General features: G+C 47.3%; 1 protein-coding gene across 1 annotated transcript in view; it reads right to left on the minus strand.

Annotated features, from left to right (window-relative positions):
* GAMT (guanidinoacetate N-methyltransferase) overlaps positions 1–27,345 on the minus strand; it is a 43,712-nt gene extending 16,367 nt beyond the window's left edge. The window contains exons 1-2 of the mRNA XM_082275595.1: positions 27,124–27,345; positions 16,869–17,014 (exon numbers count right to left, since the gene is read on the minus strand). Coding sequence (XP_082131721.1) covers positions 16,869–17,014; positions 27,124–27,295 — 318 coding nt within the window. The 5' untranslated portion in view covers positions 27,296–27,345. The remainder of the gene's footprint in view (positions 1–16,868; positions 17,015–27,123) is intronic.
* Positions 27,346–27,742: the final 397 nt, after the last annotated feature.

Raw genomic sequence — 27,742 nt, forward strand, 5'->3', positions numbered from 1 at the left:
TTCCCATCCTTGCTGCCAATCCTATCTGGAACATGAGGTCCACCTCACCCTCCTCCCTCTGGTTTGGGGGCCTATAGCATACGCCCAATATTACCTTCCCCACCGTGCCTTTCCTTTGAAGCTCTACCCATAGGGATTCTGCCTCGTCCATAGCTCCATTATTAATATCATCCCTCATATTTACCTGTATACTGTTCTTAATATACAAACATACCCCTCCCCCTTTTTTACCCTCTCTATCTCTGCGATAAAGGGAATACCCCTGAATGGTCGCCATCCAGTCATGAGAGCTGTCAAACCAAGTCTCAGTTATCCCCACAAAATCTAAGTCCTCCTCAAACATCAGCAGCTCCCATCTTGTTGGCCAGGCTTCTGGCATTGGTATATAAGCCTCGTAATTTTGATGTTTTTAGGCTGCTCTCTTGATTTTTCCCCGTACCCACCCTGGGTAATTTTTCAATTGACTTATCAAAAGGAGCCACTTCAGCAGATCGATAGCACTGTTCAAGTATTCAGCTGCCATTGAGAAAAATAGCTAACAGCTGACATTACTCTATGAGCGCTGCCTAGTGTGGATGGGGGAGGGGAAGAGGAATCAATTTCTCTTGTTCAGCCTACAAGTCTGAATGAGGGAAATTCAAAGCATGTATAACCAGCTTGCACCTCATGAGATTCTGACCTTGGGCACATACTGCCCTAAGCCCTCGTTCACATTGAAAGCGGCTTTTAAATCATGCGACTTCATCTGAACTTGCACGATTTCAAAGCGGACATCGCAGTCCGAATTGGGGCGCAACTTGAAAGAAAGCTGTGCAAGTTCATGAACAGAGGTCTATTGAAATTGCCCCCAAAGTAGTGCAGGAACTACTTTTGGAAATCGGTACGGCACCGCAAAGTTGGCGTTGCACTGATGGGACGATGCCAATTGCCGGCAAAAGGCTTCAATTTGATCTGTCAAATCATGCTGATGTGAACGGGGGCTAAAGGTTAGTAGCACTCGGTGGATTGTGCGCCTGTGCCTTACACCTGCTTCTAAACTCTGGATCTTTGCTCATCACGGCTAAATTCACAGTGTGCATGAAGGCTAGCCACTAGGGCTGCACGATATTGGGAAAAAAAAAAAAAAAAAAAAATCACATTGCGATATTTGTTCCCCCCAACAATATATATTGCGATATTACCCACCTCTTCCTGGTGTACATGGTACAGTCGCCTCCCCTCCTTATTTGGTACCTTCTTGGCAGCCTCGGCCCAGGTGCGCTCCCTCCGCCTCTTCTGTTTATCCCTCATGATCGGGCTGTGAAGTCGGGGGGGAATCTCTCTGGATGGGGGCAGACGGACACGCGGGAAGTGGGGGTAACGCTGGGAGTTGTAGTCCTCTTCACCAGGCAGCTCCTTCGCACCGGAAGCACACTCCCAGTTCCCCACAATACACTTCCGCCCCACAGCACAGGAAACCAATCACGTAGTGAGTAGCGGCACAGCGAACCAATCAGGTGTGCAGGCACGCTTGATTGGTTCCCTGTGCCGCTGCTCACAGCGTGCTGCTCACCGCTCAGTCAGGAGAGCTGCAGAACACCGGACTTAACATGTGGGACGGCTGTATTCTTCTGCCTTTACTGAGTCCCCAATATCGCATGATCCGGCGATGTGAATATCGCCCACGGCCGCAGCACGATATTCGATGTTACATCGAATATCGTTCAGCCCTACAAGCCACTAGGATTGCCACCTCATCCCATTAAACCCCAAAACATAAGAATTACCCAGGTAAGGCACAAAGTGAGTTTAATTACCACCTTAATCAGCCACCGAGCCTGTGTAATTAATAGGTGTTCAAAAAAAAAAAAAAAAAAAAATGGGATGAGGTGTTAACCATACTAGCCACAGATATCTCCCCAGCCCCCCCCCCCCCCCATTTTTGGTAGCACCAATACCTGCCAAGGGTAATCACACGGTTTGCCTCACAGAATACATATACATTTTCATGAACTTCAAGGGGATTCCATTAGCTAGCCAGATCCCCACTCAAGTGTCACATCAGGCTTTCAGATCAGATGGCCAACCTATACAGGTGCATCTCATAAAAATTACAATATATCGTCAAAAAGTAAATTTAGATTAGTAATTCAAAAAGTGAAACTCATTATTATAGATTCATCACACACAGTGATATATTTTAAGCATTTCTCTTTTTGAAAATTTTAGGATTATGGCTTCCAGCTAGTGAAAACCCAAAATTGAGTATCTCAGAAAATTAAGAATATTACACCAGACCAATAAAAAATTGAAGCCCAGGTTTCTGTTATAGCCGACTTCAGCTCATCTGCATTGTTGGGTCTGGTGTCTCATCTTCCTCTGGCCAATCAAGCACAGTGATATAATGATCAATAAACCAGGTATTGGTACTTTTTGCAGTGTGGGCAGGTGCCAAGTCCTGCTGGAAAATAAAATCAGCATCTCCATAAAGCTGGTCAGCAGAGGGAAGCATGAAGTGCTCTAGAATTTCCTGGTAGAGGGCTGACTTTGGACTTGATAAAACACAGTGGACCGACACCAGCAGGTGACATGGCTTCCCAAATCATCACTGACTGTGGAAACTTCACACTGGACCCATTGTAACTTGGATTTTGTGCCTCTCCCCTTTTCCTCCAGACTCTGGGACCTTGATTTCCAAATGAAATGCAAAATGTACTTTTATCCAAAAAAAAAAAAAAAAAAAAAAAAAAAAAAAAAGAAGGACTTGACCACTGAGCAACAGTCCATTCTTATTTCTCTTTAGCCTTTTTTCTCTTTAGCCCAGGTAAGATGCTTCTTACCTTGTCTCTGGTTCAGGAGTGGCTTTACACAAGGACTGCAACAGCTGTAGCCCATGTCCTGGATAAGTCTGTGTGTGGTGGCTCTTGATGCACTGACACCAGCAGTAGTCCACTCCTTGTAAATATCCCCCAAATTCTTTTATGGCCTTTGCTTCACAATATTCTCAAGGCTGTGGTTATCCCTGTTGCTTGTGCACCTTTTTCTACCACACTTTTTCCTTCCACTCAACTTTCCATTATTTGCTTGGATAAAGCACTCTGAACAGCCAGCTTCTTTATGACTTACACACCTTGTGGAGGGTGTCAATGACTACCTTCTGGACAACTGTCAAGTCAGCAGTCCCCCGATTGTGTAACCTACTGAACCAGACTGAGAAACCATTTAAAAGGTTGTATAACCTACTGAACCAGACTGAGAAACCATTTAAAAGGTTGTGTAACCTACTGAACCAGACTGAGAGACCATTTAAAGGTTCAGGAAACCCTTACAGGTGTTTTGGATAAATTAGCTGATTAGAGTGTGGCACCATATTGAACTTTATCACAAAATGTAAATTTTCTAAAATACTGAATTTTGGGTTTTCACTAGCTGTAAGCAATAATCATTAAAATTAAAAGAAAGAAATGCTTGAAATATATCACTCGGTGTGTAATTACCCTATCTAATATGAGTTTTACTTTTTGAATACAATTCCTGAAATAATTAACTTTTTGACATATAGTTACATAGTTAGTAAGGTTGAAAAAAGACATCAGTCCATCCAGTTCAACCTATGATGCGTGTGTGTGTTTGCTTTTAACCGTACATTGTATACCCCTGTATGTTGTGGTCTTGACGATATTCTAATTTGAGATGCACCTGAATATACCCGAAGAGAAAAGGGGGTCAGATCAGGCTGATATGTGTATGGGAGTCCTAAAGCCCATGGCAAGCCAGTGTTGGGAAGGAGCATTGGATAGACAGCTTAAACAAAAAAAAAAAAAATGGTAGACTGACTTCTCCCCAATTCCACTCCATTTACATAAACTGGTACCTTCTAACCAATGTCTCAGTTGCCTGCAACTACAGACTAAAACCCCATTGTCCCCAGAGGCCATTCATTTTTCTTCTCTCTGGCTCTAATAAAATACTCAGCAATAATGAAGATTCAATTGCCATTGGGTGTCTTATCTTCTTTGTTTTCCACTTGTAGCCTTTTAGAACATCGTTTTCATTCAACTGACTTAAATGGTTAAAGGAAAACAATAGTCAACAGAAACAGTTAAAATAACTATTTCAGTGGGGGCGTGGCCTGGAGCGGCATGAAGTAGGAAGCTAGTGCACGGAGCTCCGCCGGCTGAATATCCTATTATCCCGTTTATCCTGCATCTCGGACCCTACTTTCTGGCTCTACAGCTTCCTGCTGGTGTCCTGACGCCACGGGTATCATGTCGCCGCCGAAGAAGCCTACAGACACCGTAGCGAAGCTCGATAAGTTCCGCCGTCAGGAGAAGGACAGTGCTGCCCAAGATGGCGCCGAGGCGGGAGCGGGGGGGAGCGTGGTGGCTGCAGACACTACCCGTGTCTTAGATGCAATCTCGGTATGCCAAGCCTCCCTTACGGCGAAGATTGAGGAAGTTAAAATGGACATATCCCTGCTCCGCCAGGACCAGCAGAAGCTGCGGGAACGGGTCGACGAAGCTGAGCACAGAATCAGTGGAGTGGAGGATTCCCTGCCCCCCCTGCAGCATGTCTCTGATCGCCTCCAACTTCAGGTGAGCCAGCTATTAGTCAAACAAGACGACATGGAAAATTGTCTGAGACGCTGTAACATCAGACTGATCGGGCTACCTGAGGGGGCTGAGGGCAGGGACCCGGCTGACTTTTTGGAACGTCTACTGACCGATACTTATGGCCGGGAGGCCTTCTCCCCCACATTCACTGTGGAACGTGCCCACCGTTTGTCCGGGAAGCCCCCTCCTCAAGGGGCGCCTGCCCGCACCTTTATTGCTAAGATGCTTAACTACAGGGATAGAGACACCATTCTGCGCCTAAACAGGGAAAAGGGCAATATCCCCTTTGGGAACGGGAGGATTGCAATCTTCCCCGATTTCTCGGCCGAGGTACAGAAGAAACGCAAGACCTTTCTGGAGGCCAAGCGCAGACTTCGCGTCAAGAATATCAAATATGCTATGCTATTCCCTGCCCGACTGCGGGTTGAGGGGGAGGGGAGGGTGCAATTTTTTGATGATCCTGAGGCTGTCATAACATGGTTGGAACACCTGGACACTCGGAACTGACCTCCCTTCCAGCACGATTTTTACCCCTGATGCCTGCTGGTGACTGTTCTCTACCCAATATCCTTTACTGCCTGTTGGTCTACAGTATGGAGGGAGGCTCTGCACCTCCGTCTGCGGAGTGGCTGTGAAATCACTGGCTTGAATGGACATGCCTCACTTATACACCCTCCGGCCACCTGTCATCTCTCCGGTTTTTACTCAGTCTGGAGGAGGACCTTGCTGTTCTCCATGGTGACTCGTTTGCCTCCTATGCCTGCATTCTCCATCCGTCCCTACCCCCTGATCCTTGCCATCTCTTGCCTTCTGAACTATCCCGGACTTCTCTATATTTCTCTTAGATGTCTCGAGTTATCCTTCCGGATGCTGCTATCCATGACTATGGCCGGCGAGCCCTGGTCTTTTTTTTCTCTTCCCCCCTTTTTTTTTCTCTCTCGTCTCTTCTTTCACCATACATGTTCCCCTTTCTGGCTCCCTTTCTTTCCCCTTTTTCCTCTCTGCTGGTTTTCTGGCTCTATGTGACTTTAGGCTGTATATCTTCTTCCCCTTCCCCCTCTTCCTCTTTTCTTTTTGTCTCTGTGTTTTTTTCTGGTTCTCTAGTATTTTCCTACACTTGTGCTTTGCTACCCAGCGAAGTTTCGCCCGCAAGCTCTGTGAGTGACAGAGCTACGCGCCAACCACCCCTCCACTGTCTGTGTGGTCAGTGGGGGCCTATGCTCAGATTGTTGTTCCTCTGGGCCAAATACTGGACCTGCTTGTCTCCTTTACTTTCGTACTGTTATTATGTTTCTATGTTTTGCAGGTCCGGTCTTTACTGTGGTTGGACTGGGAAATGGTATGCCCGCACGTGTTTGGGTTGGTGCAGGGCGGGGTGGGGGGTGTTGTTGTTTTCTTTATTGTTCATTTTTGTTTTATGTCTATGGGAATGTATATCGAATATTCTGATCTGTTTTTTACGTGTGGATGCACTATCTCAGGAACAGTTATATGCCTGCCTGACCGAGGCTACTCATTTAATGCACTTTATGACCTTTATTATGTCGCGTCGAACGGGACCCCCGAGGCTCCTATGCCACTCATCTTTCCTAGTACTTGATGGCTCAACTTAAATTTCTTACCTGGAACGTCCGGGGATTGGGCGATAGAATTAAACGCTCTGCAGTGTTTGCCTATCTTAAGGGCCAGCGTGCGGATGTGGTGGTGCTGGTGGAGACCCATCTGGAGGGCCGTCTTCAGATGGCGCTTCGACGCCCGTGGATCGGCTGGACGTTCCACTCCATGTTTACTTCCCATTCCCGGGGAGTGGCGATTTTAGTGGCCAAATCGGTGCAGTTTGAGCTTCGGGGATCCCTAGTAGACCCTCAGGGTAGATACGTTTTTCTTTCTGTGTTGTTATGCGGAGAGCCCTTCCTGCTCATGGCGTTTTATGTGCCCCCCCCTTTCTCATCCACTATCCTTACTGAAGGCCTAGACTTCATGTTATCTAACCCCCATGTTCCGGTGATCTGGTTGGGCGACTTCAACAATACCTTGAACCCCTCCCTTGACAGATTACACACGACAGCTCCGACATCCCCTTTGCCTACCACGACCAGATTTGCTAGACTATTGACGGAATTTAACCTGTTTGATTCCTGGAGAGCCAGGTATCCCGACAGACGGGCCTACTCCTGTTACTCCTCTGCTCGTCAGTCCATGTCTCGTATAGACTTTATATTGGTCTCCCCCTCCCTCCTCCCACGTTTGGTGGATGCTGGGTTTTCGGCTCGTGGGCTATCGGACCACTGCCCCTACTGGGTGCAGATTGGTTTTGGCAGTAACCGCCCCCTCCCAGCGTGGAAGCTCAACCCCCATTGGCTTGGGCTTCTCCCAGTGGAGGCGGATCTGGCATCGGTTTGGCGACAGTTTTTTACAGACAATATTCACTCTGCGTCCACGTTAGTGGTCTGGGAAACGTTCAAGATCCATGTCCGGTCCCACTTGACGGCTGCAATTAACAAACTCAAATCCGACTCTTTGGAGAGCTATCACAGGGCCCTGAGCAATCTGTCCGCGGCGGAGCGGGCCTTTCAGGCGGCTCCTACGCAGGAGGGAGCTGCACAGTATAAACTAGCCACTAGAGTGGTGACACAGTTGGAGTATGATAGGGCCCGTAGGAAGCTGTTTTTCCAGAAACAGAAATTATTTGAACACGGGGAGCGTGCGGGTAAACTCCTGGCTTATTTGGTTCATTGTGAGGATAGGCCCCCTGTGGTGATTCGTTTGTGTTCCGCGCAGGGAACCCTAATTGCTGACCCAAAACTGGTGGCAGACGCCTTCCGGGCATTTTTTCAGGACCTCTATACTTCCACGGCCCTGGCGGATGATTCTATCATGGACGCCTTTTTGGCCTCGGTGGCCTTTCCTCAATTGACTGCCGAGCAGGTTGAGTCCTTGGAGGCCCCGCTCAAGGTGGAGGAGGTCTCGGAGGCCATAGCACAGTTCTCAAGGGCTAAGTCACCCGGCCTGGATGGACTCCCGATAGAATTCTATTCTATGTATGTTGAAGACCTTGCCCCACGCCTACTAGCGTTGTTTGAGGATATATTTGAGACATCTTCCCTACCCCCGTCCATGCGGGAGGCTCTGGTGGTCCTGATACCCAAGCCTGGCAAGGATCCGCAACGACCTGAGTCCTACAGGCCGATATCTCTCCTCCAGGTAGACGTTAAAATTCTGGCGAAAATATTGGCTACTCGGGTCAACAAGATTATTCTCTCGTTAATACACACTGATCAATCGGGCTTTATGCCTGGCCGCAATACTTCATTCAACCTGCGAAGGCTATTCATGAATTTACAGGCCACTCATGACAATGTGGGAGCCAGGGTAGTTGTGTCCTTAGACACGGCCAAGGCCTTTGATTCTGTGGAATGGAGATTTCTATGGAGATGTCTGGAATGCTATGGCTTTGGCCCGCGGTTTGTCCGCTGGGTGCAGGTTCTTTACCAGGCCCCGGTGGCTAGGGTGCTGGCCAACGGCTGGACGTCTGATAGTTTCCCTCTGAGTAGAGGGACACACCAGGGCTGTCCTCTGTCACCACTATTGTATGCCCTGGTCGCCGAACCTTTGGCCATTGCTATTAGGGATCACCCGGATATCAGAGGTCTCCGCGTTGGGCCCCTGGAGGAGAAAATCAGTATGTACGCTGACGATACGTTGCTGTTTCTCGCTGACCCGGGGCCCTCGTTGAATACTGCACTCTCCCTGATTGGTCGATATGGCCAGTTTTCTGGTCTGAAGATCAATTGGGACAAGTCCCAGATTTTACCTATTGACGATATTTCGTCTTTCCCTTCTAATCCCGAGTTCCCCTTGTGCAGAGTAGATCGCATTAAATACCTGGGGGTTCAGGTCACGGTGAGGCCGACAGACTATGTGTCGGACAACTTGCTACCCCTCCTTACTATGATTAAAGCGAGGACTCAGACGTGGACTAGACTACCGCTGGGGGTGATGGGTCGAGTTAACCTGATAAAAATGGTGTTGCTTCCTAAATTGCTTTATGTGCTGTGGCATTCCCCAATTTATCTTCCGCTCCGTTATTTTCTCCAGCTGGAGTCTCTCCTCAAACCGTTTGTCTGGGGAACCTCCAGGCACAAATTGTCCTGGCGGAAGCTGAAGAACGCTACCAATCTGGGTGGTTTGGCTCTCCCTGATTCTAACCTATATTATATTGCAGCGCAGCTGTCTCATTTTTTCCATTATAATTCCTCTGATAGGGATAGATTTCTGGCACTTCTGGCACCGACTCGGACCCATGCACTCACAGACCCCCTTTCTCTTATTGTATCAGGGATCCGGGGAGCGGATCACAGGGATGGTCGGGCATCAATGCTATACCAATACAGGAGGTTGTGGGACGTTGTCTCCAGCAAACTGGCTCTCCCTGGGCTCCATGAATATACCCCGCTGTGGAACAACGTGTCCCTCCCTGAATTCCGAACTATCCCTGATGTGCATGTGTGGGTTCGACACGGTATTATTTTTCTGACCCATATCGTTGCGAATGGGACGCTTAGGAGCTTTGAGTCCCTGGCCGCTCGATTTCACCTCCCGCGTACTATGCTCTTCCGGTACTTTCAGCTGCGGCATGCGTTCCACACGCAATTCCCTCAACCGGTGCCGGTTCTGCCCCCGGTCCCAGTACTTGAGGTGGTCAGTTGCTCGAATCCTAGTCATCTTATTTCGATATTGTACACTATGCTACACGAGCCAGCCTCCACGGTCCTTGCGTACGCATCTAAGACTAAGTGGGAGGAGGATGTGGGTCCCTTGGAGGATGACGAGTGGAGTGACGCTCTGGATGCCTGTAAATTAGTCTCCCCTAAACTGTCCGACAGACTCACCCAGACTTACATCTTACATAAGGCATACCTTACCCCCCTGCTGACTGCCAAATACCGACGAGACGCCACGGACGCCTGCCCTATGTGTAGCCGAGAGCGGGGTACTTTTTATCATCTGATATGGAGCTGCCCCGAAATCCAGGGTTACTGGACTCAGGTAGTTAAATTCCTTCATGACACTATGGGCTCCCCCCTCTCCCTGCTCCCCAAACCGTGCTTATTGGGAATTTTTCCTGATACCAGTATGAATAAATTTACTACTATATTCTTGCACGAAACTTTATTCTCCGCCCGGAAATTGATAGCGCGCCGATGGATGCGTGATAGACCCCCCACATTTCATGACTGGCTTAGGGAAGTTAATACTGTTGTGCCCTACAAGAAGCTGTTGTACACGCATCGGGGTTGCCCCACAAAATTTAATAAGATATGGGACAGATGGACGCAGGCCCCGGAAACGTGTGTTTAGTCTGGGTTCCCCTCTTATGTTGTGCTGTGCAGGTGGTCTGTCGACCAGCTATTGTATGCCTCGGTCTTCATGTTTTATATTTGGACTTGGTTCCACGCAGGAGACGCCTCCTTGGCGTACTTTTCGCACTGTTCATGTTTGTGTTTTGTTTTTGTTCTTTTATTTTATTACGCCCTGTTTGATACTTATGTTCAGATGTACCTTGAATTGCTCACTTCATTGACTGTGATTCACTGCATTCCTCTGTTACTGTTATTTACGGATACTTGTACAATAAAGACTCGTTTGATTAAAAAAAAAAAATAACTATTTCAGTTCTTTTGCATTTTTTCAGTAGATCAGAGTATAGGGCAATTTGTCAAAGCTGTGCATATGCCTGCCATTTCACAAGGGAAAATGTACTTGTAGGCTGTTGGTGTCTGATGGGAGGATAGGGAGCATGCGAGTAGACAAATGGAGCCTACTGCATGGTTAATCAGATCTCGTCCTTGGACTGTTTATAAACAGCCTATGGTTGAAGTGGTTATACAGTGCAGCGATCATGGTTGAGGCTGCAATCATGATCCGGGTATTGTTTTCTCTGCAGACAATAACCCACAATGTAAAAGTAATCCGATGGACTATATTGCTGCTGGATTACTTCTACAGGCGCCTTTACCAGGCTTTCGGTCAGGGAGCTCAGTAAGGATGTGAATGGCTGCACTCTGTTCCTGGGACACAGTGAGAGGAACAGATGTTCCTCCCACTGTGGGATGTCAGAAACCAGAAGCGACAAGGATTTAGTAAACTCCAGTTTTGGTCTAGTGTAATCCCAAGCCTTTACCAGCTTGTGCAATTATCAGATCAAACCAATCTCAGTTTGATCAGATGTTTTGGATGCCAGCGGAGAGATCTGGGGTCTCAGACCCCAGATCTCTCCATAAAGAGGACCCATCACCCCCATGGTATCATAAGAGCTGGTGTTCATCCATTGCACTAACAAAGTTGATCCAAAATAAATAAATAAGAAAAAATACAGACAACTAGTGATTCCTTTAAACACCTGTAGCAGCATCCCAGACATTCTGGTCACAGCTAAATTGCATGGCATTCCAAGAGGCAATGCTTCAGTCTTTCCGAATTGTGCCAAACTTGCCTGCTCCTTTAGGTCTCCTGCTTGGGACATGGGGCTAACCAAATGTCCCTATGGGACGTCACCCCCTACAACCATCCCTCCTTTTCCTTCCTAGATTGGTCTTCCATGGTTCACAGCTTTATTAGAATTAGCACTATTTAACCACTTGCCGACTGCCTGACAATTTACGTCGGCAGTCAGCTCCTCACAGCCAAAGTGACGTAGTACTACGTCGCTAGCCTGTAAGGCTCTAGGGAGCGAGCGTGCCCCCACTCGCTCACGGACGGACCCCCCCACCCCCCCCCCCGCGAGTGACCGGCGGACCTGATGTCCGCCGGTCACTCGTGATCGACGGTTGCACCGGGAGAAAGGCAGGCGGCTAATGTAAACAAAGCCACCTGTCATTCTCCCCTGTGTAACAGCAGAGATCACACAATCCTGCTATGTAAGACCGTTGATCTCTGCGGTTACATCACTAGCCACATCCAATCACAGTTAGAAGCACGCCCCTAGGGACACACTTAAGTTAACCCCTTCCCTACCAGTGTCATTTTTACAGTAACAGTGCATATGTATAGCACTGATTACTGTAGTAATGTCACTGGTACCCCCGAAAGTGTCAAAAATGTCAGTCAAGGGTCCGATCTGTCCACCGTAATGTTGCAGTCCCGCGGGGAGAAAAAAAAAAAAAAAAAAAAAAAAAAAAAAAGGTACAGAAACTTTCTGCTGGCTTTCAGTTTATTTTTCAGGTCCTGGGACATCCCCCCCCTCACATCCTGGCCACTAATAAGAAGGCACAGAAGACCTATTGCCAGAAGATCATCTCTGCTTTGATACTGGGCAAAAAAATGCTTAGAAGCAAAATGTGAAATAAAGCAAGCAACCAATGGGGACAAAGTGTTTTCCTTTATTATGTACCAGCAGCTGTTGGTCTGAATTAGTGATCGACCGATATCGTTTTTTTCGTTGACGATACCGATATTTCGCCGATCGCATATTGGTATCGGCTGATATTTTCACATTTTTAACATTAAGTGCTCTTTCATCACACCTTAACTGCATAAAAACGGAAAGGAAAACTTAAATTGCAAGGAGTTGCACATTAGAATTTCACATCATCTGATTGTGCATTTTTTATAATAAAGTGCTGCTGCAGTAGTGGACTCACTCACTGCAATATAAATATTTTAATTCACTACTGCAGTGCAGTCAGCGCAAAACTGCTAGGAAAAAAAAACTAGGCAACAACAACAGCTATACAATAAAATACACATACACACTGCTATAAAAAGAGCAAGGCAACAGCTACACGTGTTACAGTGGATTGGACTGGACTGGACTCTGAGTCAGTGGAGGACTACCTCTGTGTGCAGTATGGCACTCACTGTAACTACTGTAGTGCAGTCAGTGCAATACTGCTAGAAGAAAAGCAAGGCAAGTAGGCAACAGCTACACATGTCACAGTGGATTGGACTGGAGTCAGTGGAGAACTATCTGCACTGCAGTATGGCACTCACTGCAACTACTGCAGTCAGTGCAATACTGCTAGAAGAAAAAGCAAGGCAACAGCTACACAGTGGTTTGGATTATACTACCGCTGCAGTAGAGCACTCACTCACTGGAATAATTTGAAATCACTACTGCACTAGTGATTAAAAATTATTGCAGCAGTGAGTGGTGTTCTACTGCAGCGTAGAAGAACTCTGTCCCAACTCTCCCAACCGACCGCCTGTGCCACATGCAGACTCCAGTGTGGCAGCGGCGGGTAAAAGACACTGTAAGAAAGCAGAGGGAGGCGGCCTAAGTGCTGTCCAGTGCGCGGAGGCGCAACATACGCTATGACATCACGACGATCGGTAAATCCAAAAGCCGATTCAGATATATCGGGGAAAGTGCATATCTGCGTTGCCGATAATCGGTCGATCTCTAGTCTGAATCTTCAATCAAACTGTCAGCTATAACTTTTTTGTAATGTCGCTCCACAGATTCGGGGGGGGGGGGGGGACACAGTTTATGGTGGAGGTTACTTGGTGCTCGAGTCCTAAAAAACTGAGCAGGGATAATGTCACTCCAAAGGAGTGGTGGGAGGACAGTGTTTATGGTGGTTGGTATAGATTATGGGTGCTCAAGTCGTGAAAAGACTGATTAGGTGGTTTAATTAAACTTTTAACGGTGGTATTGGTCTGTGTGTTCATTGTTAACGGTCTTGTAAAATGAAGAGCTTCAAGGTTATTTATATGCTTTTTTAAAACCCAAATTAAGGGGGGTGCCAAATTTTCCACACTTCAGTTTCCTGGTTTTATTTGCGATCATGATTGGTCAGATGGGTATGGGGTTCGTGGTTATTTGTGGGGTTGTACAGTCCCATGTGCATTGGTTGCCTACTATAGTGATGAGCCTTTAGGAATGTGTGTGAGCGGGGCTTAGTGGCAAGCTCTGTCACTGCCCAGGAGGATCAGAGCTATGCCTGTCAGAACACTGGCATTCAGCTGTAACAAGCCACACACACACACACACACACACACACGTTACCACACACTTCCCCCTTTCCCCTAGTGATATACTCCTTAAAGTGTAAGTTCAGGCAAAAGCAAACACTAATCCTGCTCTCACATTCTAAACACTGTAAAGCTAAAAATCGCTGTACTTACCTATTCTGCAGCCGATCCGGTCTCCAGCAGTGGAAGCTGTGTGCAGGAGAGGACCGACAACGGCTGTAAAATGGCTGGGAAGGGACGTCACCCATAGAGTTACTTTTGGGTTTCTGTTGTCAGCTGCCTCTCCTGCATCAGCCTCCAAACTGAAGCTGATGCTGTGACTGGATCAGCTGCAAAATAAGCAATAGCAATTTTTGCTTTACAGGATTAGATCAACTTCTACTTTTAGCTGACTACACAACGCAATCACATTGTACTACCTACAAAATGTAGGATAAATAGTACAAAATTAAATTATCTTGTAATCAAAATACATTTTTTATGACTTAAGGGTCATTCACACGAAAAGAAAAGAAAAAAGAAAAAAAAAAAAAGGGGGGGGGGGTTTGATCCTGTTGCTTTAACCACTTAAGCCCCGGAGGATTTGGCTGCTAAACGACCAGAGGGTATTTTGCGATTCGGCACTGCGTGACTTTAACGGACAATTGCGCGGTCGTGCGACGCTGTACCTAAACAAATTTGGCGTCCTTTTTTTCCCACAAACAGAGCTTTCTTTTGGCGGTATTTGATCACCTGTGCGATTTTTTGATCACGCGCTATAAACAAAAAAAGAGCGTAAATTTTGCAAAAATAGCAATATTTTCCCCTTTTTTTTTATATGAAATTCCCCCAAAAAAAAATGTAAAAATCAAAATTTTTTAATATTTTCGGCCAATTTGTTTTATGCTACCTATGTTTGGTAAAAAAAAAAAAAATCGCAAAAAGCGTATTTTGATTGGTTTGCGCAAAAGTTATTGCGTTTACTAACAAAGGGAAAGATTTTTGTCATTTTTGTTGTTTTTTATTTTAACGCGTAATGGCGGCGATCTGCGATTTTTTTTGCGGTACTGCGACATTGCGGCAGACAGATCGGACCCTTGACTGACATTTTTGACACTTTTGGGGTTACCAGTGACATTTCTACAGTAATCAGTGCTATATATATGCACTGTTACTGTAAAAATACACTGGTAGTGAAGGGGTTAACTTTATTTGAGAGGGAGGGGCTGTGTGTGTCCCTAGGGGCGTGATTCTAACTGTGATTGGCTGTGGCTTCAACTGTATGCAGAGTGATCAATGGATCTACATAGTAGATCCATGTGATCATCTCTCATACAGAGAGGAGAATGACAGGCAGCTTGTTTACACAAGCTGCCTGACTTTCTCCCTCTCCCCCGCCGATCGCAGAGTGGCCGGCGGCGATCGGGTCCGCCGGTCACACGCGCGGGGGGGGTCCGTGACCACGCGGGAGCGCGCCTCCGGTGGCGTGCGCTCGCTCCCTAAACCCTCACAGGCGAGCGACGTAGACCTACGTCACTTTGCCTGTGAGGGGCTGACCGCCGCCGTAGATAGTCGTGCGGCGGTCGGCAAGTGGTTAAAGCAGGTTATATAGCACAGTGCTTGTGCTGTGTAATTTGTCCTCTTCATCACCTAAAATACCTGGCTGATCCTGCCTGGCTCTGCCCTCCACTCTGTAAACAGACCACAGTTTATCATGGCTGCTGAACCGACACAGTGGTCAGTTTACGTGCCTCCGTCATCCGCAGCTCTCCCCTGTCCCCCCCCCCCGTCTGTCAGCTAGTGACAGTACCCGCCTTCTGCTGCTAAAATTATTTTTCAATTCCCATATAATCCTCTGTTTGATATAGATAGGTGCACCAGTGTGTGTGCGCTTTATAAAACAAAATGCCATTCTATAGTCTATACCTTATTTTAGATCTCCACTCGGCGCTCACAAAACTGCCCGCCTCTCTCCTCCCGACTGATGTCAGCGGGGGATTCTCGACCCCTCCTGCTGTAGCTGTCAGATCGAGAGAGGGGGAGATGCGGCCGGTCGCGTGTGTGTATATATATAAAAAAAAACACACACAGACACACACACACACACACACACACTTCATTATTTTGGTTATAAAATTTTGCAAATAAGCAATTTTTCTCCTTCACTGATGTGTGCTAATGAGGCTGCACAGATAATCAGGGCCCTGATTAGAGCCCTGTTTATTGGTGTAAATGCTGTACTCATTGTGCCCTGTTAGATCAGCTGTCCTTTCCTCACACGCTGTCTGTAGGCGAACCAATAACCGGCAACACTGTTTACATTTGACCAGCTGTGATTGGATACAGCTTATCACATGGTAAAGGGCCGCAGCAATTGGCCCTGATCTGTGATCCGCTACACAGTGATCACAGACACTTCCAGATGCGCACCACAGGAAGCACATTCTTAAGAGGACATCTAGGGACGCCTTCCCAGAACTGCAGAGCCACGCTGCAGCCATTAATTAAGCTATAGCACAGTGGGCATATGTGATCACATAACCTCTGCTCTCAGTTGCATGAGGGTCTTAGAGAGGTGGGGGTGGAGATTCCAGGAGGTGCGTCGGTAAGAGGCAGAGAAACCAAAGTAAACTGATTTTCCTGGCGAAGAGCCGTGCAGGGGAGTGTGTCAGCAGACGTCTGGCCATTAAAGTACAGGTAGGCTGTGTATCCAAGCAGAATGAAAAGAAAACAACTGACTAAGCTGAGATGGATGTGCTTCTATCCCTAGCGTGGTCAGTTTGAAATAAGAAAGCAAGGGAACTTGCCATGGATTTCAAAATATATAAAGTCCATAAATCTATCCCGTAGTTTGTAAACGCTATAACTTTTGCGCAAACCAATTAAACTCTTTTTGGGATTTTTTTGCCAAAAATATGTAGCAGAACACAAATTGGCCTAAACTGATAACAAAAAAAAAAATTTGTTTTAAATTTTGTTCTTGGGAAGTTTTTATATTAGAAAGTAAAAAAATGTTTTTTTTTTCAAAATTGTTGCTTTTGTTTTGTTTATAGCGCAAAATCTAAAAATCGCAGAGGTTATCAAATACCACGAAAAGAAACCTCTATTTGTAAGAAGAAAAAAAAAAAAAAAAAAACATCAATTGTATTTGGGTACGGCGTCGCATGACCGCACAAGCGTCAGTTAAAGCAATGCAGTGTCGAATCGCAAAAAATGACGGTCATTAAGGGGGGTAAAAACCTTCCGGAGCTGAAGTGGTTAATATGAATTAGGTGGCCACAATTCCTACTTTGCTCATAGAAGGCACATATAAAATGACTTTACCTTATGTTTTTGGTGTTTGGCCCATTCCTGTAACCGCTGGAATACCCCATCATTGCATTCTATAATCCAGTGTTCTTCTATATTATACTCTTCCACCTTAGTGGCTGCTATTGCCATGCCAAAGCCAATCTCTAGCACTCGTCCTCCTAAATTGAAGAGACAGGTTAAAGCAATTAACTTACAACCAAAAGCAATATGCTACTTACTACAGCAGGTAATCTATTTTTTCTTTAGAGTTGTGACAGTAAAGCAAAATATTTCAGAGGGATTGAAAATGTACCCCTTCATACAAGAACATAAAATTAGGAGATGAGACTTTTTTTTTTTTTTTTTTTTTTTTAAAAATCAAGGTGGGAATGCCTTGAGAAATCAATAAATTAGCCACTGAACAAGAAAGGCATTTCACCTTTCAGTGCTCAGGTCCCTGACACTTTCCACTAATGCAGAGGCACAAAAATGCATTGATGCGAGCGTGTTCCATAGGAACCCAGGTTAAGAAAAATGAAATGCAAAAACGCATTTGTGTGAATCCAGCCTTAATCCTGGTTCACGTCTATGCAGTATAATATATATATATATATATATATATATTTTCATTCCAGGTGCATTTTGCGTTTTTCAATACACTTTTTTCATCCATTGAAGTCTATGGAACCAAAAACAAGTCCCTGGCCCTTTCCATAAAATGCACAGATGTGAACGTGACCCATGGAAAAACTGGATTTTTGACTTCCCATAAAATCCTTTTCTCTTAAGTTCATTGACGGACGCAGTTCTCTCCGATCCATCAGTAGGGTTATACTGCCCCATATAGGAGTAGGACACTAGGCAGAAAAAAGTTCCGGCTAGGCCTATGGGCAGTCCCGGAGGGTACACCCTCTTTTTCTGCATAGGATGTCAGTTTTGTATCAAAGCAGTGTCAGAAAGTAACACCAACCCAACTCAAAATGGGAGGGGCGGGTACTGCATCCGTCAATGAACTTAAAAGGATTTTACTGCAAGTCAAAAATCCAGTTCATTGACGGACGCAGTTCTCTGATCCATATCAGTAGGGACGTCCCAAAGCAGTGCCATAAAATTAGTGGTGGGAACAGCAGAAAAGATCAAGTCCCCAAGGCTAAACATAGCCAACCAGGCAACATAGGACTCAGCAGAACCAAAGATGAGGCCCACCTGAAAACAAACAGTAAACACCCTCCAGACAGCAGCCAGCAAAAAACAGTGACCAAAAGAGGCATCTGTAGATGCCAGCACATCCACCTTACAAAAAGATGTGAACAGACTACCAGGCTAACGACTTGCAACCTGGAGCACAGATGCCAGTATGGCGAAAAAGCTCAGGAAGCACTAGACGCCCTAGTAGAATGCGCCGAAACAGGGAAAGGCAGGACCTGACCCTTGACTGAATAAGCCTGCACCACCGTCTGTCTAATGCCTCGTACACACGCAACGATTATCGGCCGACCGATCGTCTGACTTTTGTCCAGAGTGGTGTTTTGTTGGTTGGAATGTGCCTAGCCTGCACACGAATTTTCTCGGCCAACAAAAATCTACTTCAGAAGTGATGTCATGTGCTGGTTTACTTTCCGTGTGTTTTTTCTTCTCTGAGCATGCCCAGTCTTGCTCATCAGATTTTTGTCTGCCGAAATCTGTACTGACTGACAAAAAAAAAAAAAAAAAAAAAAAAAAAAACCACACACAAATCGGCCGTTGTGTTGACGGCCAACAAAAATTTTTATAGCCTGCACACCAGATTTTTTTCGGCCGAAAAGTCGGAGTCGGAAGCATCATACTAAACAAGCCGAAAATCGGCCGATCGGACGTTGGCCGAAAATTCACAGCCAATTATCGACGCGTGTGTACGGGGCTTAAGCCATCTGGGAACAGTCGTAGCTGATGCAGGCAGTCCTATTCATGGGCCATCCACAAGTACAGAGAGCAAGCCTGACTTACGAAAAAGACTCGGTAGTCGCCAAGTACACCTTGAGTGCCTGAACTCTATCCAGAGAATGCAATACACATTACGCAGGATGCAAGGGTTTAGGACACAGGATGGTAATACAATGTCCTCGTTCAAGTGAACACTAGAAAAAACCCGTGGAGGGAAGGACGGATCCGGACGAAGTACCACTTGTCTCCATGAACCAACATATAGGGAGGAGAACGACAGGACAATGTCGCCAGTGCTGACACCCTGCACGCAGAGTGACAGTAACCAGAAGACCACCTTCTGTAAAAAGGTAGGCAGGGGATACCCGCGAATACGTGCAAAAGGAGGTTCTGGAAGAACCGACTGCACCATCAAGGGCCCCAGTTGGTGACGGAGGTTACGCACCAGGGAACGGGTGGCCACTGCCTTTGGAAGAAAATTGCCAAAGCCGAAACCTGACCCTTGACAGTCCTCAAGGCCAACTTGTGTGCAACTCCCCGTTGAAGGAAGCCAAGATCCAGACCACTGAGTAAGAGCGAGGAAAATAAATCATCCTAGTTGTCGCTTCTCACGCTTTAAGCAGGGTGGGAATCACCGAAGCAGACAATCCCCTGTCCTTCAGCACCTGGCTTTCAACAGCAAAGCCAGCGACCGTAAAGCCGGATGGAAGATTGGCCCTGGAGACAATAAATCCTCCCTGAGAGAAAGCGTCTGGATAGCCTGACCAGGGCGGCGTACCAAGCTCAGCAAGGTCAGTCCGGAGCCATGAGAATGACCAGAATCCCTTCCGCCTCGATCCTGCAGAGAATTCCTGGCAGCAACTTGAGGAGGAGGAAAGGCAGACAGCAGCCGATACTGACCTTGGCCCATCCGTGAGCAATCTCAAATGACGCCAGTGTCAGCCTTGCGCAGGCAACCATGCTAAACTTCTCAGCATCGTTCATGTGGAACTTCTGCCTTCGAAGGTTCTGCTTTTGACAGAACCCATGGTGCCACCATCGCACCCGCCAGAGGATTCCTGGAGCAGACCACAAACCTCTGCACTATCCAGTAGATGCAACGCCAACAGGTCCACGTCTAGAGTGCACTAAACGAAGGCATGACTGCTGGAACACCTCTGAAGGAAGGGACCATTCCCCTGCATCCAAGGCCTGTCGACTGAGGCAATCCGCCTGCCAATTTTTCACACCTGGAAAGGGAACAGCGGAGATTGCTAGAACAAGGCGCTTCGCCCAACGAAGAATGCCTGTCACTTCCAAGGGCGCAAAGACACCAATGGTGCCCCCTTGGTGAATGACATAAGCCACAGCTGTCCAGTGCACGTCTGTAGGTGCCCGATCCAGTGAACTAGGCAAAGCCGGATCGCTCTCAGCTCCAGGACATTGATGGGTAACCTGGAAGCAGAAAACCTGCCGAGGACTCCTCCCCACCTGGACAGGCTTGTAACCACGGTGACAATCGTCCAGTAAAAAAAAAAGGGAGGAAGGATTCCAGAGCAAGACTCCCTAGTCACCCAGCTCAGCCGGATCCAAAAGTCCAGAGAGTTGGATTCTAGTCCAAGTCAAGAAGGATTGCCTTCTGGGGGATCCAGGAGAGGGATTGAGTGAAAAGGACCGTCTCGAAAGACTACACCATCAGTCCCAGCACTTTCATGCAGGTCCGAAGGGAGGACCATGTGCTGGACAGGAACAGTTGAACTGCAGTCTAAAATTCCAAGAGTTTTGTCCCCGGAGGGAGAAACCCCCCTGACTGAGGACGAGTCCAAAGTCAGGCACAGATAGTCCAGTCTCACGGAGGGGACCAGGGATGACTTCTGAAGTATCAGAACCCACCTCGACTCCTCCAGAGTTCTCATGGTGACTTCCAAATTAGTTTGTCAGCACTGTAGGGGAGTACACACGGAGAAGCGGATCGGCGAGGAAACCTGGACCGATACGCCCGCTGCCACAAATGCATCAGGACCGGAGTCAACACCTTTGTGAAGAAGATCAGAGTAGCAGGAATGAGACCAAGGGGTAACACCCCAAACCCATAGAGATCCTTCCCCACAACAAAAACGGAGAACCCATTGGTGTCCTGAACACAACGGGATTAGAAGGTAGGCATCTTGAGGTCTAGGGAGGCCAGGAATCTCCCCCTGATGTAGGGAAGCCCCCATTGTGCGTACCGATATGGCCTGGAAGTTTTGATCCGCAATAAACCATCAAAGGGCCAGAAGGTCGCGCTTGTTGAACCAGAGCCTGAACTGCCCCACAGAGCACATGCAAGCGATCCAGGGACCTCGACGGAAAAAAAAAAAAATGGATCAAAACTCGATCTTTCAACTGGACCGCATGACCTCCTGAATCCAGCTGCCTGGGATCCGGGCCAGCCATAGGTCCGAGAACCGGCAAGAACGACCCCCCAACCCACAGATGGGTAAGGACACAATGACTGTTCTCTTGTTTGTGAGACTAGGGTCGTTTGGAACTACCCAAGGAGGTCTTGAAGTACTTTGCCACATCCACTGTCCCAGAGGGACAAAAAAAAAAACTGTTGTGAGCCGAAAGGGAGGGACCCCATCCGCGACGAAGGCTCTTACCCTTGTTAGCCTGTGGAAGAAAAGCAGGGCAGCGCCAAACAGGCAATCCCCCTGAAAGGGGAGATCTGTTAAGGCCTTCTTAGAAGTTTGATCCGCAGACCCCAACACTTCAGCTAAGTATACACTGGATAACCACCGCCAAAACAGACAGGTAACCCGATAAAAAGGAGCCGTGTCCAGCGCGGCATGGCAAACCAGTTGCAGCCCCTGCGCCAGTTGGTCCAACAGCTCCCCCAGGGCAGCAGGGACTTGCCCCTCACCAAGTCACGGCATTGGAACTCCGCCCATCAGGCAGAGTCTGCATGGCAAGGGCAATCAAGAACACTGTTCCCAGTGCAGACCCCACCAGGGAGTACAGAGCCATCATAGGAGGAACAGTCCACTATACCAGAGATTCCTCAAAAGGGTAACGTCTAGCAGCCACTTAAGACACCCCAGGGGGGAACGTCTCAGACGGTCCCATCCTACATGAGCATTCTAACAAAATAAGCTGCTCCGGATGGCACGCGCACGCGCTAATAACCCCCCAAAGAGAGAGAGAGACTAACCTCAGTAACTCACTGTCCCCACATAGCAATCAGATTTAACCCCCCCATAGGAGGGTCCCAGCGGTGGCTCAGAGAAAGGAGTGAGCCAGGTAGCTGCTCCTCCACCAAAACAACGCCTCCAGACACTCCCACCGGCCTTTACAGCAAAAAAACTCCACTGCAAAATGGGCGAAAACTGGTGTACCAAGATGGCCTCCACCATAGAAGCAGACAAGGCTACAACAAAATGGCAGGCCAGCGCGGTAACAGGACCCCACAGGGAGACCCCTCCCCCGCCAGCCCTCCTACACCATCCAGCCCTGGAGGAACTGACCGAGGCCCCCCCTTGCACGATTGACCGAGCGTTGCAAACGGCGCACCCCCCTGCCCCCCATGCGATGCGGCCTGCCCAGTGGGACTATGTCGCGGCCGACCCAGCACAGAGCCAAGGCCTGCACGCGCTCGCTGGCCAGACTGGGGTGACCACTGGATATAGGGATCCAGCCCATCGCCCAGTGCGGCATAATTGCTTGAAGATCTCACAGGAAAAGTTCCGGAGAAAAAAGGCTAGCTAAAAAAAAAAAAAACTTTTATGCCAAGACCAAAAGATCCCAGCAAGGAAGTAGGTCCTTACTCCTGACTAGGCAGATTAAAACTGACATCCTATGAAGGAAGAGAGCAGGTTTACTCTCCGGGAATGCCCATAGGCGTAGCCAGAACTTTTTTAAGCCTAGTGTCCTACTCCTGTAGGGGGCAGTATAACCCTACTGATATGGATCAGAGAGAACTGCGTCCTTCAATGAACGATAGAGAAACCATGTTAAATGGACTGTAGTGTGTTTCTTCAAAACTAAAAATGCATTGGTGTGAAACAGGCCTTAGTCTGCAGTGACCCAATGAACTGCTGTCAGATATTCCCAGTATTGTGTCCCACTATTGTCCCTCTAATTAGGGAGCTCCAGGTTTATCTGTTGCAGTAGTATGTGCTCAGATTCTATTGACACTTGTGCGATGCAGGAACGCAAGCAAAACTGCACGTTCCTATGGCACACAACAATGCACAATCCTTTTTACATGTCTTTTTATGAGATTATATTTTAATTTCTAAAAAGGGATCAACACACTTGTAAAACGTAACATGTTGCAGTCGCTCACAGACAGCTTGAGCGTAAAAAAAAAAAAAAAAAGGGACCAACTAAAAACAAGGTATTTTTTCTTGTTCTTGCATGTGACATAGAAACAATGTTAAAAGTTGCACATTCAAAAGACCACAAAGTGAGGCATTGGAAGAGCGGCGACTGAAGCAGGTCCTGTCATTCTTCCCATAATACCATTTTCTAAAACGCGACTCGTTTCAATTGTGTCTGCATCGCTCTTCCACAGAACCTTCTGTGAAAATGTAGCAGCAGATGTGAAGATTCCCCAGTAACGTAGGATAAATACGGAAGACTGTACAATTAGTTGCTCCATACTTGGAGTCAAGACACAAAAAGTTATTCAGCTAAGGAAGGACTAAAAAAAGAGCACACAGGCCTAGTGCCCCTCCTTCTAGCATCCAGCTGTCACTAAATGTAACCCATACAAAACAGCTATTCTGAGACACCCAACACATTGCTGGAGAGCAAGCTTGTCTTGAGGACTGTCCGTCAAGTATACCATCTCTTATCCTTTTATTATGAAGTAATCCTTGAATTAGGTCTCAGGGAACCCCCAATAAAAATATATCTGCATCTTATGTACATTAACACCATTAGCAGGTTATTGACAATTTTGTATAAAATAAATAAATAAATAATAATAGGGTTTACTTAAAGCCCCCTTCCAGAAAGGCAATACAAAACATTGTACGATCCCTTGACTTTGTGGCCAGGTTGGAGGCGAGCCCTCGCAACGGTGGCGGCCAGGGTGGAGGCGAGCCCTCGCAACGGTGGCGGCCAGGGTGGAGGCGAGCCCTCGCAACGGTGGCGGCCAGGGTGGAGGCGAGCCCTCGCAACGGTGGCGGCCAGGGTGGAGGCGAGCCCCACGCAACGGTGGCGGCGAGCCCTCGCAACGGTGGCGGCCAGGGTGGAGGCGAGCCCTCGCAACGGTGGCGGCCAGGGTGGAGGCGAGCCCTCGCAACGGTGGCGGCCAGGGTTACACTGACATACATCACTATATTAGGGGTTCCTTGGGGATCAGTGTTCTCTTCTCAAGGAACCCCTAGGAACCCTGGCTAAGATAGACTGCTCTAGGGATCTCACAGGCAGTGTTAATTTTGGTGAAGAAAATATTTTCGTTGCCTAAATTAATACTATTTTAGTCGACTAAATCTATTCAGATGACAAAAAAAAAAAAAAAGAAGATTGTGTGCTACGGGAACCGTTCTAATAGGAGCGACTCAAGTCGCTCAGACTTAGAAAAAGGGTCCTGTACTACTTCGGGGCGACATCGGAGCGACTTGCATAGACATTCATTATATGAAGTCCGTGCAAGTCGCGCCGAAGTCACAGGTCACCCCCGAAGTCGTGCCGCGGTAGTGTGAACCGGCACTTGAGTTTGGCAATTTCAGACAAATGCTTAAAGCGGAGTTCCACCCTGGGAATACTTTTTTTAATAAAAATACCCCCGGGACAGTCAGGGCTAGTACATTGCACAATGGCTAGCCTCTGATCTGTCCCGGGTTGCACTTACCTTTTAGGAGAAATACTTACCTTGAAAAAGTATTGTCCAGCGCTGCCATCTCAGGTGTGGGCAGCTTGAAGCCAGCGTGATCCTCTTCTGTGTCCTCTTCCTTCTTCTTCGGTCCCACTATGCACTGCACCGGCCCCGCCGTCAGTTCCGGTGCGCGCGCGTCATCCCTCCACAGCTTCTGGGCATGCCCAGAAGCTGTTTAGAAGGGAATGACGCGCGCGGCCCGGAACTGACGTCGGGGCCGGTGCAGGCGCATTGATTCCTGGGAGCGATGACGTTCAGCTCCCAGGAATCATTGCAAAAGCCAGGAAGTGACGAATCGCCGTGGCCGCCGAGGGGAGGAAGAAGGAAGTAAGGTATATTACTCTACGAGGCAAGTAAAAAAATTGCGATTATCCATTTGTTTTTCAGGTGACCCGGAGCGAGAAGATGGAGGCAAGTATAAATTTAGGGTGGAACTCCACTTTAAGTAATACAATTAAACTAAAAGCATTAGGCTTCATTTACACCCAAGCATAGTGCAGCAACAGCTGCTGCACGATGCGTGTTTCTTTTTTTTTTTTTTTTTTTTTTTTTTTTTAGCTTTTTTGTCAAGTGTTTTTGGAACGGGACCATTCATTTGATACTGCTACGCTCAAGTATGAATGGATCCCTAGATTTTAGTCGACTCAGGCTGGGTTCACACTTGTGCGATCACAGATGTTGCATGTGATTCACACCGCATTGCAGGGCTGGGGGGGGGGGGGGGTGTCATTAACTTTACGACACCCCCAGGGGTTCGCAGGGGTCAGTGGGAACCAGTGTGCGATTCAGGTGCAATTCTGGAACCAGCACTGAATCGCAGGGTTTCCCACATCGCACCAGTGTGAACTGGAACTAAATGCTAGTACACACTAAGAAAAATCGGGCAAACATTTTCATCCAAAGAATTTTTGTACGATTTTCCTATAGTGTGTACACAACTTTTGACAGCCGATTCTGAATTTTTGTATTTTCTCAAAGGAACAAAACTTCTCGTATGGGAATAAAACAAATGATGTTTAATGTGTACCATTTTCATACAAGAAAAAAAAAAAAAAAAAAAAAAATCAGAAAAGAAAGACTGCGCATGATCAGAAACAATAAACCCAAACAGAAAAAAGAAAAAAAAAAAAAAAAAAAAAAAAGCCTTTGTCGTACGATAATTTTCGTTCATCTGTTCCGATTTGCCGTGAAACAATGAGGGGATAAAAAAAAAAAAAAAAAAAAAAAAAAAAAAAAAGGACGATCTTTCACCTGATTTTCCTATAGTGTGTACCCCACATAAAAAAAAAAAAAAAAAAAAAAAAATTCAGATTACTGAGTGCCTGAGCACACATATGCGATGTCAGACATCGCATGTGAATCGCAGCGCACTGCAAATCACATGCGACGTCTGTGCGTTGCAAATTCAGCCATACAGAGTGTATGGCTGAATTCATATTGCATTCGGACCAAAGTGGCACAGGACCCTTTTTTTGGTCCGCACCAGAATCGGATCCCATGGGTGTTCACACCTATGCAATCCGATTCAGGTCCAAATTGACAGTTCGTACTGCGATATGCGAACTGACCTGGGGGTGTCGTTAACTTTGTATTGACACCCCCAGCAATTCGCATATGGCAGTGTGAACTGCCTGCGAGTCGAGTGCGATGCGGGAACCCGCAGTGGATTTCGCAGGGTTCCCGCATCACATGTGTGAACCGCACTAAAAATACAACTAAAACGACATTTTAGTCAAAAGACATAGGGTCCTTTCACACGGGCATTCCACCCAGCCAGAGCCGTCTTTAACACAGGGCAAAAGGGGCAGCTGCCCTGGGCCCAGTCATTGTTGTGGGGTCCAAAGCAGCTGCCCCTTGAGCCCGCGCTGCCTGCAAATAGTTGTTACATGGATTTGGGAGGGCCCAAGAAAATATTTGCCCAGGGTCCAATCAATATTATAGATGGCCCTGCACCCAGCGCAATCCATTTTGCTCAGCAGGGGAATCGATCCCACGATCCTCGCTGAGCAGGCAGATGACAGGTTCGTCTCCACTTACTTTGCAGAGACAGACCTGTCAGATCCCAGCTCTTTTATGGCAGATCGGATGAAATTGGACTGCATGTTCGTTTTGATCCAATCTGATCCTCCAGACAGATGGAAAATAGGGTTTCCATCAGTCTGGATTTCACAGACAGAATCTGATCGTGGCGGGGGTCAGCAGATCTGTCACCACTGCCATCTGCTGCCCTATAGGGGTGCATGGGGCATCTGATCAGGGTCGTCTAAAAACTGACAGGTGGACCTGATCGGAAAAGCCTGTGTGAGAGGGGCCTAAAACGAAATCCAAACTTGACATGAAAATGAACACTGCTCACAGATCTATTACACAGCTGTGACAGTTAGAGTAGCACAGTGCCTTGCACAGTGCATGTCAGTCTACAGATTCATAATACAAGTTGGAACACCAGAACACATATGATAGAATACACTTGTTTTGTAAATCCTTTCCATCAGCATGTAAACAGTGATCAGAAGAACATACCTTTACTAGCAGCTACCCCAGCCAGGCTGTGCATATAGGGGGTCTCCCACCTTTCCATGACTGGTTTGCCCAGGATCTCCAGGTGGGTGTCAGCCTCATTGTACCCTGCAGATGCATGGTGCCACTGAGCCTTGCAGGTCTCCCCCTCTGTGAAGATCTTCTCTGAGGACATGACTGGGACTTCAGATCGTGCAGCTAAGAGATCAGAGCAGGACACAGAGACAGCACAGCCCCTCCGGCTCTAGAGTTATAGGACTTTTGGCACTGGGCGTGGTTGGCAGCACATGGATGAATGGGAGTCAGCCTAGGGGGTGTGGTGACACGGGGGGGGGCGTGGCTGAGGCGGCTTCTGCTGGGTGCTCTTGGAAAGTGATCACTGCTGGGCAGGGGGAGGTTAAAGTTTTAAAGTGGCCCTAAAGCTGAACTGGAAGGTTTGTGTGCTGCTATTCTGTTCAGAAAATAAATGCATACCAGGCTCTCCGTTGTATTATAATATCTTTCAATATAGGCAAAAAGGGAAAAAATATATACAGTACCAGCAATGATTGTGCACTGGCCATATGGGTATCAAAAAGACCACTTCCGGACCACCCGCCGCATATATACTGCAGCAGGGCGG

Source organism: Pelophylax lessonae (assembly GCF_965119305.1).
Source record: "Pelophylax lessonae genome assembly, chromosome: 1".
Taxonomy (NCBI): domain Eukaryota; kingdom Metazoa; phylum Chordata; class Amphibia; order Anura; family Ranidae; genus Pelophylax; species Pelophylax lessonae.